Source organism: Myotis myotis, unplaced genomic scaffold (assembly GCF_014108235.1).
Source record: "Myotis myotis isolate mMyoMyo1 unplaced genomic scaffold, mMyoMyo1.p scaffold_m19_p_18, whole genome shotgun sequence".
Classification (NCBI taxonomy): domain Eukaryota; kingdom Metazoa; phylum Chordata; class Mammalia; order Chiroptera; family Vespertilionidae; genus Myotis; species Myotis myotis.
The window spans coordinates 9,560,543-9,577,109 of record NW_023416322.1 but is presented as its reverse complement, the minus strand read 5'-3'; the positions used below and the strand labels follow the sequence as shown (position 1 = coordinate 9,577,109).

The 16,567-nt window shown below is 44.1% G+C and overlaps 1 protein-coding gene across 18 annotated transcripts in view; it reads right to left on the bottom strand.

Annotated features, from left to right (window-relative positions):
• SRGAP2 (SLIT-ROBO Rho GTPase activating protein 2) overlaps positions 1-16,567 on the bottom strand; it is a 242,246-nt gene that overhangs the window by 35,877 nt on the left and 189,802 nt on the right. For 16 of the 18 annotated variants that reach the window (XR_004973235.1, XM_036342889.1, XM_036342893.1 and 13 more), the window contains exons 9-13: positions 16,456-16,557; positions 15,141-15,338; positions 5,400-5,484; positions 2,774-2,801; positions 1,070-1,094 (exon numbers count right to left, since the gene is read on the bottom strand). Coding sequence is in view for 15 of the 18 variants with exons in the window: in XM_036342889.1 (XP_036198782.1) it covers positions 1,070-1,094; positions 2,774-2,801; positions 5,400-5,484; positions 15,141-15,338; positions 16,456-16,557 (438 nt within the window). In the remaining 3 variants the exon portion in view is untranslated. The remainder of the gene's footprint in view (positions 1-1,069; positions 1,095-2,773; positions 2,802-5,399; positions 5,485-15,140; positions 15,339-16,455; positions 16,558-16,567) is intronic. The other 2 variants (XR_004973236.1, XR_004973237.1) reach the window with 1 other exon arrangement.

The window sequence follows — 16,567 nt, the reverse complement described above, 5'->3', positions numbered from 1 at the left end:
TTTGATTATCTCCCCGTGGCAACAGACACTGTAATTTAACTAAAATGATTTTTTAAAGCCTGAATCAGCTTTCCCCTGAGTAGATACAAAGACATTTCTGAGCTCTTCTCACCTCCTCCCTGCTAACTGCCTACTGCATAGCTGGTATGAGCTTAGGAGATACAAAATCATTTCAGTATTTGCCATGAAGAATAAATTAGGAAGTCAAATTTGCTATTGCAAAACACAATTCAATTAATTTTTTAAACAAGCCCAAATGCTGTTTAGATTATATCATCCCTTGATGTGGATTATCCATCCACTGCTTTCTAATATCTCCCTTAAATATGTGTAATGAGAGCTAGCTGCCCAGTGTTGGATTTTAATCCAACACTGAAGATTATGCACAAAATTGCCTGCCTATCAATCCTAGATCAGACTTATCTTTGCATTTTTAGGATGTCTTAGAAATACACCTAGGATGACCACACCACTAGAAACAAGTATCTGCAAACATAAAGCAAGAGTGCCTGGTGTGGGTCATTGGCTGCTGGGAGCTTCTGCCCTATTGGTACAGATGTATGAAGTGTGAGGCCTTTCTCCTGGCCTTCTGAAGGACTGACGCCAAGGGCAGTTCTGGAAAAATCTGCTACAGTCAAATCAAATGTCACTATGTAAGATGAACAAATCAGAAAGATCATGGTCACTCTAGCTAAACAAACTAAATCAATGAAGTTGCCAAAATATTAAACACTAGAGGCCCAGTGCATGAATTCATGCACGGGTGGGGTCCGGCCTGCCCGCCCTGATTAGGGCCATCAGGGCGGGGCTGGCTGGGGGAAGGGGCCATGGGAGGTTGTGGGGGAGGTACAGACTGGGGCTCCCGGTTGGCCGCCACATTGCGCGTCATAGCGACTGGTCATTCCGGTCGCTTGGCTTTTATATATATAAATGCTATGACTACATGGTACATTCCAAACAGGCATGAAGTCAGATAAGTGTCTGTCTTGCCTACGGTGGAATTCCATAGATGTCAGTGGGAGATTATCATTTTCACACCAGACCAGCCTGGCTCTTTCTGGGCTCTTACCTGCTTCCTCACGGTTGAGCTACGCCTGTGGTTGACCCCATAGGATCAGAGAGGACCAATCCAGCAAAAGGGAGGAAAAAGAAAATGGGGTTAAAAACAGTCTGTTCGGTGGTTAATGAAACAAGTCACATTATTCTGCTAAGACCCAGAAATGGCTAAGAGACTCGATAAATTACTTTCCAAACAAAACCCATTAAAGCTCTTTTCACAAATGTACAGAGTTTCTGCTTTTAATGTCTGTCACCATTCAAAATCAGAATAGAAGGGAATTGATTCAATTTGCAGTAAAAAAAATATTTGGGCTGACAATAAGATCTCCCTGCAAGGAAACATTAGTAAACACCAAAGGAGGCTACAGATTTCTCTCTTGGAAATACTTCAGCAAAAGAGAGAGAGCAATTTTTCTTAAAAAATTTAGAGGGTAGAGTGTCCAGATTCGAAGGAACCTTGGGGATCCTCTCGCTGTGTTTAGCCTCAGAAGGCTTTCTCCAAGGAATCTGACTCAGAGGCACAGTGCTCCGAGAAACAGGAGCAGCGTGGCCTTGTGTGACTGAAGGCAGGGGCCAGAGCCTGGCTCCTGGGCTCCCTCCGCCCCTTCCATCAGCTGCCCCTAATGAACCTCTCTGGAACCCTAGAGCTCCTCAGCTCTACTGGAATGCTTTTTGTCTCACAGATGAGAAAACTGGAGTTCAGAGAAGCCAGAGAGCGGCCCAACGTCACACAGTGAAAGAACACAGCATAAGGGAATTCAACTTATACTAAGACTGTATCACCATGAAGATACACTCCACAGAATTCTATTATCCTGGTTCCCTCCAGTCACCAAGATTAATGGAACCTTTATTGTAATCCACAATGACAAAACGATGAAAGCCAAATGAAGCTATTTCTAAATAACGAGCCTATGATTGTAAATGGCCTCATGATTATTGTGTGTGTTGGCAGATATAAGTGGTTGATATAATGGGCTAACCCAGGGTCTCCAAGGAATCCGGCCATTAAAGCTCTTTCTCCAGTTAAATCAGCACATGTTTAGGCATCTGAGAACTGTTGGCTGAATGAATGCCTTGCTCTCTGCCAGCTCACGAGTGTTCTCATAGCAGCTCCATCACTGGGAGGGAAATATTTGGTTGGGGCGGGGAAGGAAGGGGAAGGTGGAGAAAGATTGGGAGGGTTGCATACTTGTGCACCAGGCCAGGATTTCTACCAATGCTGTTTGGCAAGACAACGCAATGTAATATTTCAATATCCAACAACAGCCACTAATAGAGGCTGTCATCTTTTCTGTGCATCAAAAAATTCTCAAATGCTATCTCTTGATCTTCCTTCTCAGAGTCAGAGACTTTCCAAAACCCACACGTTTAAGTCTGGCAGCTAAGGTTGGGCTACCAGGACCCTCCCTCCAGAGTTGAACATTTCTTTTCCTTGCAATGTAGTGGCTTCTGGGAGTTTCTGGGATTATTTCAGCAAATGATAACTCCCCTCCCTCAGTTCGGCTCAGGTCTTTTCCTAAGTCCCAGCAGACCCCACTTCCATTTGGGGCCAGGTGGTGTCAGCAAGGCAAAGGGAAAAAGCAACCTCTGCCCTAGGCCACTCCTTTGCAAAGCCACCTGATGCCTTTGCAAATCAACTCTTTGGCTCTTTGACAGGCTGGGATCTCTCTACCCCCACGCCTGTTCCCAGGTCATCCCAAGTCACACCTACCTGGCCAGACTGCAGTCTGTCCTCTGACCTGTTGGAAAGACAAAAGCAAAAAGCACATGTTGAAGCAGAGGGTGAAAGAATGAGACTTGCTTCTGGGAATCAACATGTCTGCCTGGCTCCCCAGAGAACCTCCATTAGTATCAGAGCGTGACCAGCCTTCAATGCAAAAGAAAAGAGAAGCTCCCAGAGCCTCTTTCTGGGCAAGGGTTGTTTTTGATACTTGTTCCCAGTCCAGGGCTGCAGGTGTCCCTAAATCTTAGGTTTGCCTACTCTGCTTCCCAATGAGGTAGATTTAGGGGAACAGTAGCAAGGCAGACCACACGTTAGAGAACCTTTCTGTAGATGAAATTTAGCTTCTCTTCCGTGTACACTGTGTGTGTATGTGTGTGTGTGTGTGTGTGTGTGTGTGTGGTGAGGAGTGAGGAGGAAGGGACAGCAAAGATATGAAAGTTCTAGTTTTAAATTCATACTAAATTCTCCTGTTCAGTTGAGCTGGGGTGGCAAGAGGAAAATGAGATTCAACACTGACATTGTTATAAAACTGTGGTTTCTCAATTCAGTAGTGGATCCTAATATTAAGTTTAATGGGTCACAGCCAGCTTTAAAACATGAGATTGAAAATCTCAATGTTCATAAGAAGTATTTCTATATTTTTAAAAAAATACAATGCATGTATGCATGGGCCACGTGTGCGTGGGTCCACAGTTAACCACGCTTGGTCTGTATTAGGCCCATATTGGATAAACCAGGGAAAACCCAAGCAAGCCCAGAATGGAGAAGCTCCCACACTCCTCATCTGTGCTCCTGGAAAGGCACCTCCAAGGGCTGAGAGAGGGCAGGGCTTTTTCTTGCCTTTAAAGGTTGCTAATTGTTGATTACAGTTCAGCTCTTCTTGAGAAACACCCTCCCCCACCCCTAACAGCCTCTCATTACCAAAGGCTCAGCTTTCATCTGCAAAAATATTATTCTGAGCCATTATTTTCAACATCTGGCCCATTTCCACTCTGGAATATTCATACACATCAATTATCTCTCTGTGGCAGGAACAAGGGGCTCTTGTGTTATGGTGACAAATACATACAGAAGGCAGGGACATTGACGACTTGCACACAGGAAGATCTATAGCTATTTTTTTTTTCCTTACTGCTAGAACCTGTCATAGTCAGATGAAGGCAATTTGCAGCACTAATGAATGGTCACCAACCTTGGCCCCTCCATAGCAGCACATCTGGTGCATGCGCAAACCCATTCTCTCTCACACGCAGGCTCCCCCCAACCCCCACCAGGCCCTGTTCCCCATCTCACTTAAGGCCTGTGCTTCAATTATCTTGGCAAAAAGAAATCATGGTTATAAACTTGCTCTGAACAGTTCTGGGCTTTCTTTCCTCTGATTCCCCATGGAGCAATCTGATCACCCAAGAGTAAAGATTTTCTATCAGCAAAGTTTGGATCTCAAAGCCCAAATCTGTTCAGCATGAGTCTCTTGGGTGGTGGGGAGGAAAGAGAACAGAAGTTACCTAACAGGCTTTCTTCACATAAAAGAAAATGCCCGAAAAATCACAATGTCAAAGACATGAGAGAAAAGAATCATCTGGGGGAAGTGTCCAGGGCAGGAGAAGGACCGGGCGCGAAGGGTGGGTAGGAGGCTCTGGGAAGAAAAGCAGGGCTCTGATTCCTGGGGCCAATGAGCCAATGAATGCTGGGCACTCTCCTCTACTCTGCAGTGTCTGAGGAGTGCTCAGGTTTTATTTTACAAGGTTGGACTTTGTGTCAGAGCAGGTTTGCCTTTCCCTGGTGTTACCACAAATGCCCCGTAGGCTCCCATTTCCCATCTTTAAGTGAGATTAGTGGGGCAGGAGGAGGGGCCCGCATTCAGAGGCATCCCCAACCTGGGAATCCCATTAATCATAGGATGCTGAGAGACCTGGGCAGGGTGCCAAGAACCCCAGGGAAGCTTCTCTTTCAACCTTCGCCTTCTGTTTGACAGCTGGGGGAAAAAAAGTCCAGAGTGCCAGTCCCGTTCTCTGCCTTGCTACTTCCCAGGGTCTGGTTAAAGTCATACTCTGAGACGAGACCGTCCATTCAGCACCGTGGCCTCAGCAGGGCCCAGGCAGAGAGAGGGCTGCCATGTAGCATCAGGGCTGCTCAAAGCAGAAGGAAACCACTGCTCTACTGTGATGCTACAGAAAGCAGCAGTCTGTTGGTCACTGTGCCTTTGAAACCCCTCTCCTCTCCTCGGAGCAGCTGGGCAGCTCACCTCCCTTCTTGCTCCAGCCTCAGTCCTGCCACAGAGGAGCTGAGAGTTTTCACAAAGTGTCTGGAGAGTAAGTAACGCCTCGGCCTTTTACCCAGGTCACGGCAGAGGAGGCGCAGGAAGGGGGCTGGGTAGAGAGCAGGCACGCTCCATTTAAACAAATAGACGATGCACATTAGTGCTTCATTAAGCACCGGCCTGTTCCCATTACTCAAGCAGCCATCTGGGGAGTGTGCTTCCACATCACAGGCTAGAAAAAGAAGTGCATTCACACAACCAGACCAGGGCTGGCTTAGGGTAGAGGCTCAGCAATACAGTCCAGGGCTCGGCCTTCCCCTCAATGCAAACCTCCAGCAGCGCCCCCACACTCACTTTCTCCCAGGGTTTTCTGGAGAAGGTCGTGCTTGGCTTGCAGCTTGGTAATGAGGTTCCTGCCCTCCAGGTACTCCTTCATTTTCTGTAGGGGAGGAGGAGGAGAAAGAGCAATCAGACTCCTGAAGAAGAAAAAAATCACAGATGTACAGCTGTACAATCCCCTTCGCAGAGAGCACTTGGTTTCTGACCCACTTTCTACCAGGTCCATTGTTTATTTCTTTATGACCCCGAGCATCTGGACAGCTGCTGATTTTCATGGGAGTTCCGCATTGGCCAGTGTAAGAAACTCTCCGACAGCCCCTCATTCATCTCTTTCAGTTCCACTGAAAAGGAGCAGGGCGTGTAGGGGCTGACTGAGCCTGGTCTTCTTGGTGTGAGGACACACATCTGCCACTGGTCACCGTCACTGACATCCAGCCCTGCCCCTCCCCCCAACAGGGTGCATTCCATCACACCAGGAGCAATGCCAATGGCAGACGCAGCCCCCACCCCAGCTGCAAGCCCAGCATGCACAGCATCTTTGTCTAAGCCTGTCTTAATCAGCTTCTTCCTCCATCTGCATGGAGTCTTTGTGGAAAGTCTGGGATTTCTGAGCTTTCAAGAGGGGCTGCCACTCCCCACTTGCACATACACATATCGGCAGCTCCAAACAGAAGACGAGGGTATGGGAATGCCATGCCATCTTCTCTCACAGTTAAAATACGATTGCTGTGCTGCATTTTCTGATGGGACCTCTCTCAACTCTTGAATGCCCAGTGAGAGACTAGGTTTCCCTGGACAATTCATCAAATCTTCAAAACAACCTTATGAGCTATTAATGTCACTATCCCCATTTTATGAATGAGGGCACTGAGATTTGGAGAGATTAAATAAATTGCTTAAGGTCAAACAGCGAGTGAGTAGTAAAGCCAGTATCCAAACGTATGTAGTTTGACAATACAGTGTGTGCACTTAACCATTACGGTAACATGCTCCCATTATGTTACCAAGCAGGAAAAGGAGAACAAGGCACAGTATCAATTCTTTGTATACATGTGAATATATGCAGCAAATTAAGGGTGTTTAGAGCACTTTAGCATATATTCTCTCATTCGCCTATCACAATAACTCTGTACAGCATGGTAGGGAAGGCATCATTATTTTCTTATTACAGACTAGAGGCCCGGTGCACAATTTGTGTACCAGTGGGATCCCTCGGCCTGGCCTGTGGGATCGGACAGAAACCGGCTCTCCGACATCCCCTGAGGGCTCCTGGACTGCAAGAGAGGGTGCAGGCCAGGCCGAGGGACCCCACTGGTGCATGATCAGGGCCAGGGAGGGACAAAGGAGGTTGGCCAGCCCTGGAGGGGCCATGGGAGGGCTCCAGGGCATGTCCAGTCTGTCTTACTCAGTTCCAATTGGCCAGACCCCAGCAACAAATTAACCTACCGGTCAGAGTGTCTGCCCCCTGGTGGTCAGTGCATGTCATAGCGAGCGGGTGAGCAGCCTTAGCATATCATTAGCATATTACGCTTTGATTGGTTGAACGGCCAACCAGATGACTGAACACTTAGCACAGGCTTTTATTATATAGGATGAAAGGATGATCTTGGGTAAGAGTGTGTCAAGTAAATTGCTGATCGCTACAAGGCAGTCAGTGGAACTGTCAGGCCTGGATCACAGGCCTTTGGCCTCTTAACTCAGGGTCTTTCCCACTCCACCACCCAGCTGCTCACAGGATCTTCTTTGCCTTGGTGTCTCCTGCTGCAACAGCTCACCTGCCAGACTGGGGCCATCTATACATGTCTAAACTCAGAGGCTACATGGCAGTGTTTCCCTGGTGCTATGTGAGATAGCTAGGGGGCTAAGTGAATAAAACATTTTAAATTATAATAGTTCCGTCTTTCTTTTAATGTATTACGCAAAAAGTATAAACGCACATCAAGGCTTTGATTTTATGTCTATTACTACATAGGAAGAAGGCACAACGAAAAGGTGAAAAAATGTGAGCTACTTTTATTCTGTATGTTTCTGTACAGTGGGAACTTTTAACCAAGAGGGTATTTCTTTTCTCTCTCCCTCTCTTTCTGTCATGCAAAAACAAAGAAAAAAAGCCTGGGCTTGGCTGGTATGGCTCAGTGGTTGAGCATTGACCTATGAACCAGGAGATCACAATTTGATTCCTGGTCAGGACACATACCTGGGTTGTGGGCTCGACCCCAGTAGAGGGCGTGCAGGAGGCAGCTGATCAATGATTCTCATCATTGAAGTTTCTCTCTTTCTCTCCCTCTCCCTTCCTCTCAGAAATCAATAAAAATATATTTTAAAAAATGTAAGCAAAAGAAAAAAGCCTGCTCTCTATGGGAGGCCCTCACTGGCCCTCCCATGTTCAGCTAGAGGCTCCTGTGCGAACCTCTGCAAATCTCTAAGCCTGCACTTCTCACCCCGCCCTGTCCTGGAGGGTTTAATCCTCCTGTGTCTTTCTCTCTAGACTGCCTCCTCCCTATGGTCAGAGACCATGACATTCATTATTCTTGGCATCTCTGATATTTAGCACTGTGCCCAGGAGATTGACACTCAATAAATTCTTGAGGTATGAGTAAGTAAATCAATAGTCTCGCTGTCCTCTGGATAGAACCTTCCACAGCAGTCATGAGTGAAGCCTCCAAGTGTGCCCCTACTCTCTCTATTAAGTCTAAAACAATCACAAAATAAACCCTATACCAAATCATTTCTGTTGTTTTACCGGGGACCTGCTCCCTCTGCTCCTTTGTGCTTTTGCATGAAGACATCTGCATGAAAATAGGCTTCCTTGTCACCTTCCCCTTTCCTTCTGCTCCAGCTGCCACCTCACCTGCTGTCAGTCTTCTCTGGGTGATAGCTAACCCCCACCAATGCCTAATTGTGAGGTTTGGAAGCTACTTCAGGGCCCAGGGGTGAAAAAGCTGCAGGGAAACACCCTCTGCTAACATCTGAATCCTCACATCCTCTTTGGAAGGTTATCCCAGGGGACTCCAAGGTTTCCTAATGAGGGAAAATTTACCAGGAAACTGTAACTCTTAAAAAAGACCAGACTGCTCAGCCACAATTCTGAAAGGCGATGGATGCAAATTCCTTCCTCTCCCTCAGGTTTTTACTTGTGATTCTGGAAATCTTTTTTTTTCCTTTTTCATTTTATGTTTACAGTTCACTAGTTAACTCTGGCTGTCACTTGGTGAACCGTTACAATAAATAAAAATCTGATAAGAGGTATGGATTCCTTTATTTTTTTTTGGGGGTGGGGGGTGGTCCATTAAATCCTGAAGGACTGAAACTGTGTCAAGGTGTGACCTGCAGCCCTATGACTGGGAATAACGGTTGAACGTTTTCCATTTCGGTAAGCCAGATAGGAAGATAAAAGCATCCTACAGTTCATAGGTATGTTAGCTATCACTTCTCTGTCCTGCCCATAGCCAGCACTCCTCTGTATGAGAGAGAAGCTGGAGGAATAACCTGGCTTTTACTGGTAGAACTGAGTGAAAAGCTTCAGTCGCTGCTGATCAGACACACATGAGAAAAGAGCCAAGACAGCTGAAGGCAAAGGAGGAATAGGTGGCTTTTCAATGCTTCCTGCAGACCAGGCCCAGGAAAATAACTATCTATGCGGAATCTCAAAATCCCTTCCTTGGACACTACGGTCACTTTCCTTATTTAAAGCCTGTTCCAAATATTAGGTAATTAATTTTTTTCATGCCACTCCCTATACCCTGCTCCCCTCAACAAACATCAACAATAAAGGGGTGATCTGGTGTTTTCCTCAATGGAGGAGAGACATGAGGGCAGTTTTCTATTCTAAGTCTCCAAAATCAAATCAAATTCCTGAACAGTCTAACAGGGTGCCACACCCTCCCCCTAGTTTTACACTCAATGTGATCAAAACTGAGAATTTATTCAAAAAGTAGGGAGGCAGTAAGTCTATTGGGTGGTTTTGGGTTGTTGTTTTTTTGCCACTGAGAACCTTCCATTTTGTTTTTATGATCTGAACTTATTTCTTAATAACTTCCTTTAAAAACATATATTTGTATTGATTTCAGAGAGGAAGGGAAAGAGACAGAAACATCAATGATGAGAGAGAATCATTGATTGGCTGCCTCCTGCATGCCCCCTACTGGGGATGAAGCCAGAAACCCTGGCAGGTGCCCTGACCAGGAATTGATACGGGACTTCCTGGTTCATAGTTGGATGCTCAACCACTGAGCCACACTGGCTAGGCTTAATCCATTTCTAATTGGTTATCAACCGTCAGCAATGAGTTTTATTTACTGAAAAGTATTAGTATACTTTTTCTTTCTGAACCCTCCCTAACATTTTGGTTGCAGTAAAATGGAAAAGCCTGAGTTTGAATATTCTAGTCCTACCTTTTACTAAGTCTTCTAACCTTGAGCAAGTCACTTAATCCCCACTCTTAGTTTCCCCTTTCTGAAAACTGGGGATAATAATATCTTTTTCACAGGTTGTTGAAGATGGACCTGTGAAGATGTATGACTATGATTATTAGCACAGAGTCCTGCCATTAGCAGGTATGCAAAAGCGTTCCTTATACTTGAATCACCTGCTCATTAACCTAAAAACCATCGTGCTCTCCACTTCGTTGCCTTGTGCTAATACATAAAAAAGATGAATCAAAGCAGGTTTCTAGTCTTAAAAAAAAAAAAAGAGGTACAAGAATGCTTTGCAAATTTAATTTTAAGTACCTTTGCCCTTTAATTACGCTTACCATGGAGGTATAAAACTCATGGGCTTTATGGCTTTCTGCCTTGGATTTCATCTATGTGGAGCCAGGGCCATAAGGACCCACTGCTACAAAGGGCGGGGTAGGTGGGAGGAGTGAGCCATGCCCACCAGCCCCATGTGCAGAGATACACAGATGTCACTCCAGTGGCTGCTTCCCCACCATCAGGCACACTCACATTTTCCCTCCTCCCTGTGAATTTTTAAAGCAGGAAACAGCTGTCAGGCTGTATAAATAATACAGCAAATCTTTAAATGGGAGCACATCTCCCACTTTAGTTGACAGGGCAGAGGCAGTCATTCATTTGTACCTGCTTAGCACACATTACTGAATGCCTGCAGGAGAATCTATAATATAAAAGCGTAATATGCTAATTAGACCAGAGGTCCTTCCGAACAACCTTCCGAATGAAGCTGGAGCTGTGAGGGAAGCCCGGGTCCTGGGTTCGGGGTGGGGGGGTGGGAGGGGAAGGGAAGCTGGTGCCGGCAGTCGGGGGAAGGAAGGCCTACTCTTGCATGAATTTTGTGCATTGGACCTCTAATACCTAGATAAAAAAAGATTTCAGACCACCAGGTCCACATCTAGACCTAGAGCGCTGCCTTGGCCAAGGCACCAACTCCTCTCCTATCATGTTGCCCAAATCAATACCCAAGAATTCAGGCAGTCTGGTCTTGTTTATCAGCTGTAATCCTTAATCCCTTCCCACTGCCACCTCCATACAGGAAGTACTTAGAAGAAATGCCAGCCTTACAGGCTTTGACAGTCCTTGGCTAACTAGTGAGCATTACTGTCTATGAGCAGGGAATTGGTTAAATATGTGATGGTACATCCACCCATACAATGGAATTCTGCACATCCATTAAAAAAGGAGGCAGGTCTGGGCCCTGGCTGGGTAACTCAGTTGGTTAGAGCATTGTCCCAATATGCCAAGGTTGTGGGCTCAATCCCTGGTTAGGGCACCTACAAGAACCAACCAATGAATGAATGTATAAATAAGTGGAACAACGTCTCTCTCTCTTTCTCTCTCTCTCTCTCCGGTCTCACTCCAGCCCCCCTCTCAGATCAGTATAATTAATTAATTTAAAAAGAAGACAGGTCTTTTTTAACTAATCCTATATAATAAAGAGGTAATATGCAAATGGTCATTACGCCATGACACGTAACAACTGATCTGCAGGAGGGCGGGGCAGTGAGCCCCGTGCAGTGGAGAGGTATGAGCTGCGGTGGGCAAGGTGGCCAGCTGAGGGAAGTGGCAGAGAGCTACTCGCTCATGGATTCGTGCACAGGGCCACTGGTATAAAAATAAAGCCAAAGTAAATTAAGTAAAAAAAAAAAAAAAAAGAGTAAAGAACAGTATAAGTAGCAACTTCTTATATTTCTATTTATTCTATTTGATTACATTTCTAATGTAATTCTATTGTACTGAAGGATATGTCAGTGGTAGTCTATGCACAGGGTCTCTCTGGAATGACACAGAATAAACTGCTTTTAACCTCTTGGCAGAAGGGAAGGTATGGGGGGGAGGTGTCAGGGGTGGGTAGAAGCTTGAATTTTTTCTGTATGCTATTTTGAAATCTTTAAAAAATCTATTTTTTTAACAATCACAGTGAAAAAAGGCAATGGGGAAAAAGTGGACATTGCTGGACCGTGTGCTATAGAGGACGAGTGACACAAAGCCAGAAAGAGCAGGACAGGTCTCCTCACGTAGGGAAAGAGGAGGAGGAAGCTGCTGAGCTGTCTCCACAGCAGCTTCTCCTCCACAGCAGCTTCTTCAGCAGGTGGACAGAGAAGGCCTGGGCCCAAGACCAGGCAACAGGGACAGGAGTTCTTTTAACTTCCTGTTGAGGTTCCTTGGACAAGCTACCCATCCTCTCTGGGTTTACTTTTTAATTCCTTCAATGAGAAGGTTTGTTTAGATCAGTGGTTCTCAACCTTCCTAATGCCGTGACCCTTTAATACAGTTCCTCATGTTGTGGTGACCCCCAACCATAAAATTATTTTCGTTGCTACTTCATAACTGTAATTTTGCTACTGTTATGAATCGTCATGTAAATATCTGATATGCAGGATATATTTTCATTGTTACAAATTGAACATAATTAAAGCATAGTGATTAATCACAAAAACAATATGTAATTATATATGTGTTTTCCGATGGTCTTAGGCGACCCCTGTGAAAGGGTCATTCGACCCCCAAAGGGGTCGCGACCCACAGGTTGAGAGCCGCTGGTTTAGATGATATTTAAAAATCACTTCAAGCTTTAAAATTCCATGATAATTTTTCTGGGACTCCAACAAATGCTTCAAATTTCCAACTGAAGTCATCTGAACAGATCAATCTGATGAAAGCTTTCCCAGCAGCTCTCTGGGTCCCTGGGCACACTACCGAGGAGGCCAAGCCACGACAAGGAACCTCTTCCCAACGTTCCAAAGGAAGAGAGCTTACAGGATGCGCTATTCTGCTGTTTGCGAAGGACACGGGGAAAAACCTGGCGATGTTTGTCGAGGCAACAAACTAAAAAAAGCCCACAAGCAGTTGTGTAGGCTTTGTCTGGTCTGGCAAGCACAGGCAGCCATCCTGTTTAACATGCATATCCCCTTTTCATGAATGTCCATTTCACCACCATCCAAAAACCCTTTTATCATGAAATGAATTAACTGACACATTCTAAGCACCAGTCACAAAAGTAATGAACTCTCTTGTAAATCTGTTATTAGACAAGCTCAGACAAAAAAAAAAAAAATGTTCCTGTTAGCCAAGGAAATCTGCACACAATTTTGATAAGCAGCGTTATGGCCACAAAAGACAGGAAATGGGTTAGAGAACATCAGTGCAGACAGAGGTGAAAGAGCGGGCAGATTTGAGAGGTCACCAGTTTGAAGATGGTCATTCCTGCTCCTTCTGAAGGTCAACTTTGAATAAAAATGTTACAGATTCATTTAAAGCCAAAAAGGAAATCTGACAGTCTTAAATACACATTTTTAAGTCCAAAATTTCTTATTTAATAAAAAAAAAAAAAAAAAAGGAAATCTTCTTTAGTGTAATACGATTGGGTCATTTAAGTACTATTATATCTAAGCAGTCCAGACAGACCCACCAAACAATCCAATTCTTAAAAGCTTCTAGAGTGTTCAATGACCTCCTGAGATAACGAAGCTTGGGGCGGCCACACAGCCCTCATCATAGTCCAGAAGTTCTCTTAACAGCTAACCCAGGTTTTTGCATGTTTTTATGCTTTTGCACATGCTGCTCTTTCCTCTTGATTCACAGCCTAGTTCACACATCTTCAGGATCAAGAACAAAAATCGCTTTGTGTGTGATCTTTCCCCAACTCCATTCTTCCTGGTCACCACTCTTGCATGTGTGCATGTGTGCATTTTTAAATTTATATATACGTATATACTTCTTTAATTACAAAAATCAATCTGTCATACCTGTTTAGAAATATATAAAGTAAAAATGAAAGCTAACCTTTCATATGCCTAATCCCATCATCCCCTTCTTCATGTATACCCTCAGCATTCTCAATAAATGATCAATGAACAATTTAATAATGATTGATAAATAAATAAGGATGATGGTGGTAATAAATTTTCAGTGCTTACTGAGCACTAACTACAAACCTGGCAGTGTGCTAAATACTTCACAAAAATTAATGAATGAGCCAAAATGTCAATCCATTATTTCTATGTATAGATTTCAGTATTTCACTCTAAAGTGTTATAATTAAGTGACTTAGAAAAAATGTTAATAATTTGGTAAACAAAAGTAGATTACAAAACAATATGTACAGCACTATCCCATTTTTTTGTAATAAAATTATAAATGCATGCTTAGATATGTGTATGCATATATCTTAACACTAGTATCTCTAGGTAGTGAGATTATGAATTATTTTTATTTTCTTCATTTTGTTTCTAAATTTTATATAAGCATCTGTTGCTTTGTATAACAAGAAAGAAGTTATTTTAAAAGAATAATACTCCCTTAAATCACTCCCTTTCAATAGTCTTCTTTAGGACAAAACAAACAAACAAAACAAAAACACCTAAGAGTAAGTGGCTTGAGTAAGTAAAAAAACAAATTTCATTTTTAAAAAGATAGCAAATCACTAGTGTTCTTAATGATGAAAAAGCAGTGTTCAAGGAAGAATTTAAAAAATTGTTCTACTTGTAGGAAAAAGTCAATTTACTGCATATAGATGTGTTTCTTGTCTGAAAAAAGTTGATTTCGCTCATTCAAAATCAGTATGCATATTTACTAGCTATATTTCATCTCACACCTGCAAGCTTAATTTCTCCTTTCTTGGTCATCAGAAGGTTAGGAAATAAATTTAGTCCAGGCAATAAATCCTACTAGGCAAACTCAGAATAATTTAATTACTGAAAAGCAGCACCAAAGACCAGCCAGCAACTTTCCAAAGTGCTGTTAACACTAGTAGTATTTTAAAAAGTTGGGTCCATCTGTTTAAAGAGATATTAGGAAATACATGAATAACAAAAAATACAATGTTTTGAAAGTCTCTGCAAACCAACAATGCTACCTATCCATCTCTGAATTTTAGCAATAATTGTGAAAAAAATTCCCATCAACAAAAAATATAAAAGAAGGTCATCATACCACCTAGAAGAGGCTACAGACTTTAAAACCAAGACGTGTCAGCCAGAATATTTGAATGTAGTTCCCAAGACCCAAGAGATGTAGGCCCCCTTTCATGACCCCCTATGACTGAAAAAGAAACTTTCAAACAAAAGCCTACTAAATGGTTAAAAAAAAATCTTGGTAGAGTATCTGGGTGCATCCTTTCTCTTAAGGGTCCCTGTTAGACACATACAACAAGCGTAGGGACGGTCTCTGAATACATGCAAGATCTAAACCTAGGATATCAAAGGCTGCCCTTCAGACACGTGACAAAGAGTACAAGTCCCAGATCTCCTGTGTGTGCAGCGCCTACAGATGATCTTTAAAGGCCAGCACGCTCCCTCACCGTGAAGTAGAACTGCTCTGTCTCTTGCTGGTTGGCTCTCCTCTTGGCAATGCTGGGCTTGCTCATGAAGGTTTCTGAGACTGTGGACTTGACGGACTCCATAGAGTTGCTGTACTGGAAGCAGTCAGACACGTCAAAATCCTCGACGGTCACAATGTCCTGGATGGTCTGCAGAGTGGCCTCCATTGTCTTTTTGACCTGCCACAACAAAGGCCAACATAATGCGTGAGGGAGAAGGTGATGGAGAAGCTTGGAGAAGGGAAAGAGGAGTGGGCTGAGGAAGGAGGGAGGATGCTGTCCAGAGGGTGCAACTCTGCCTCCTCCCATGGGACAGCGCTTAACACGTTAAGTGCCATGTCAATCACCGGTGACTGACACTATACTTTCCGTCCGGAAGGCAAAACAGGCTGGGCGCTTAACATGCTAAGTGAGTGACAAACACTACGTGGACCTGGTACCAAGTGCTACGCTCTCCAGTGAGGACATAAACCATCCCCTCCCCCACACCCCCACACTTGCCTTCATGCTACATGCTTGACCCAGCTCCCAGCTCTTTTATTTAATATTTACTTTTAAAATTTAATATTAGTTCTTGGCTATAATAGTAGTACTAAGGGAGAAAGAGAACAAAATTTCAAACATACTCCATCATATAAAGAGCTACTTAAAATGTGTGATGGCCATGGTCCTGCAATGCCTCAGGTTCTACTTCATGACCTTCAACAAATGAACAAACTTGTTTCCCATTTACAAACTAAGTGACCCATGCCTAATCTTCCCGGGAAAAGTAAGACTTACGAAGATGCCAGGTAAGAAGCTATGTGAGCTCAAAAGAAAAGAAACCTGATAATCATTCATACTGCCCTTTTGAATTGGTTGTTGAAAGCAAACACAGTGGGCCCAGGAGAAAGTCACCCTCTTCTAAAAGGACAGAGATGTTTGAAGCATCAAAGTCAAAAAGCCTCTGTTTGTTTGCAAATGCTGGAAAAAGCCAGGCAGGAGGGGGTGGTTTCAGAGACACAATATTGTTCACTCAGCTGCCAAGTGCCATTTTGATTAAATGTGTAGAGGGGGAAAGAAAGCATTTTGCAAAAGCTCAAAATAGAGCGCAACCTTTGGCAATACAAGAGCAACTTCCTGGAGTTCAAGGGCAGGATGTAGCAGAGGGGAAAATCCAAGCCTACATTTGGCGAGGAAATGTTTGCAGCAGCCCGGACATTCCCTGCGTGCTCCTTCCACTGCTCCCAGATAGGCGGCAACAAGTTCAACAGGGAACCTCAGAAGGTGGCTCTGGTCTCTTAAGCAGGAAACTTACCTCTTCGTTCTCAATCTTCAGGGTGGATAAGCGAGACTGCAGTTGTTGGCATCTCTGTACCAGCTCACTCTGGACAGGCTGCTGGGCACAGAGCTGGGAAGCCTGCCAGAAG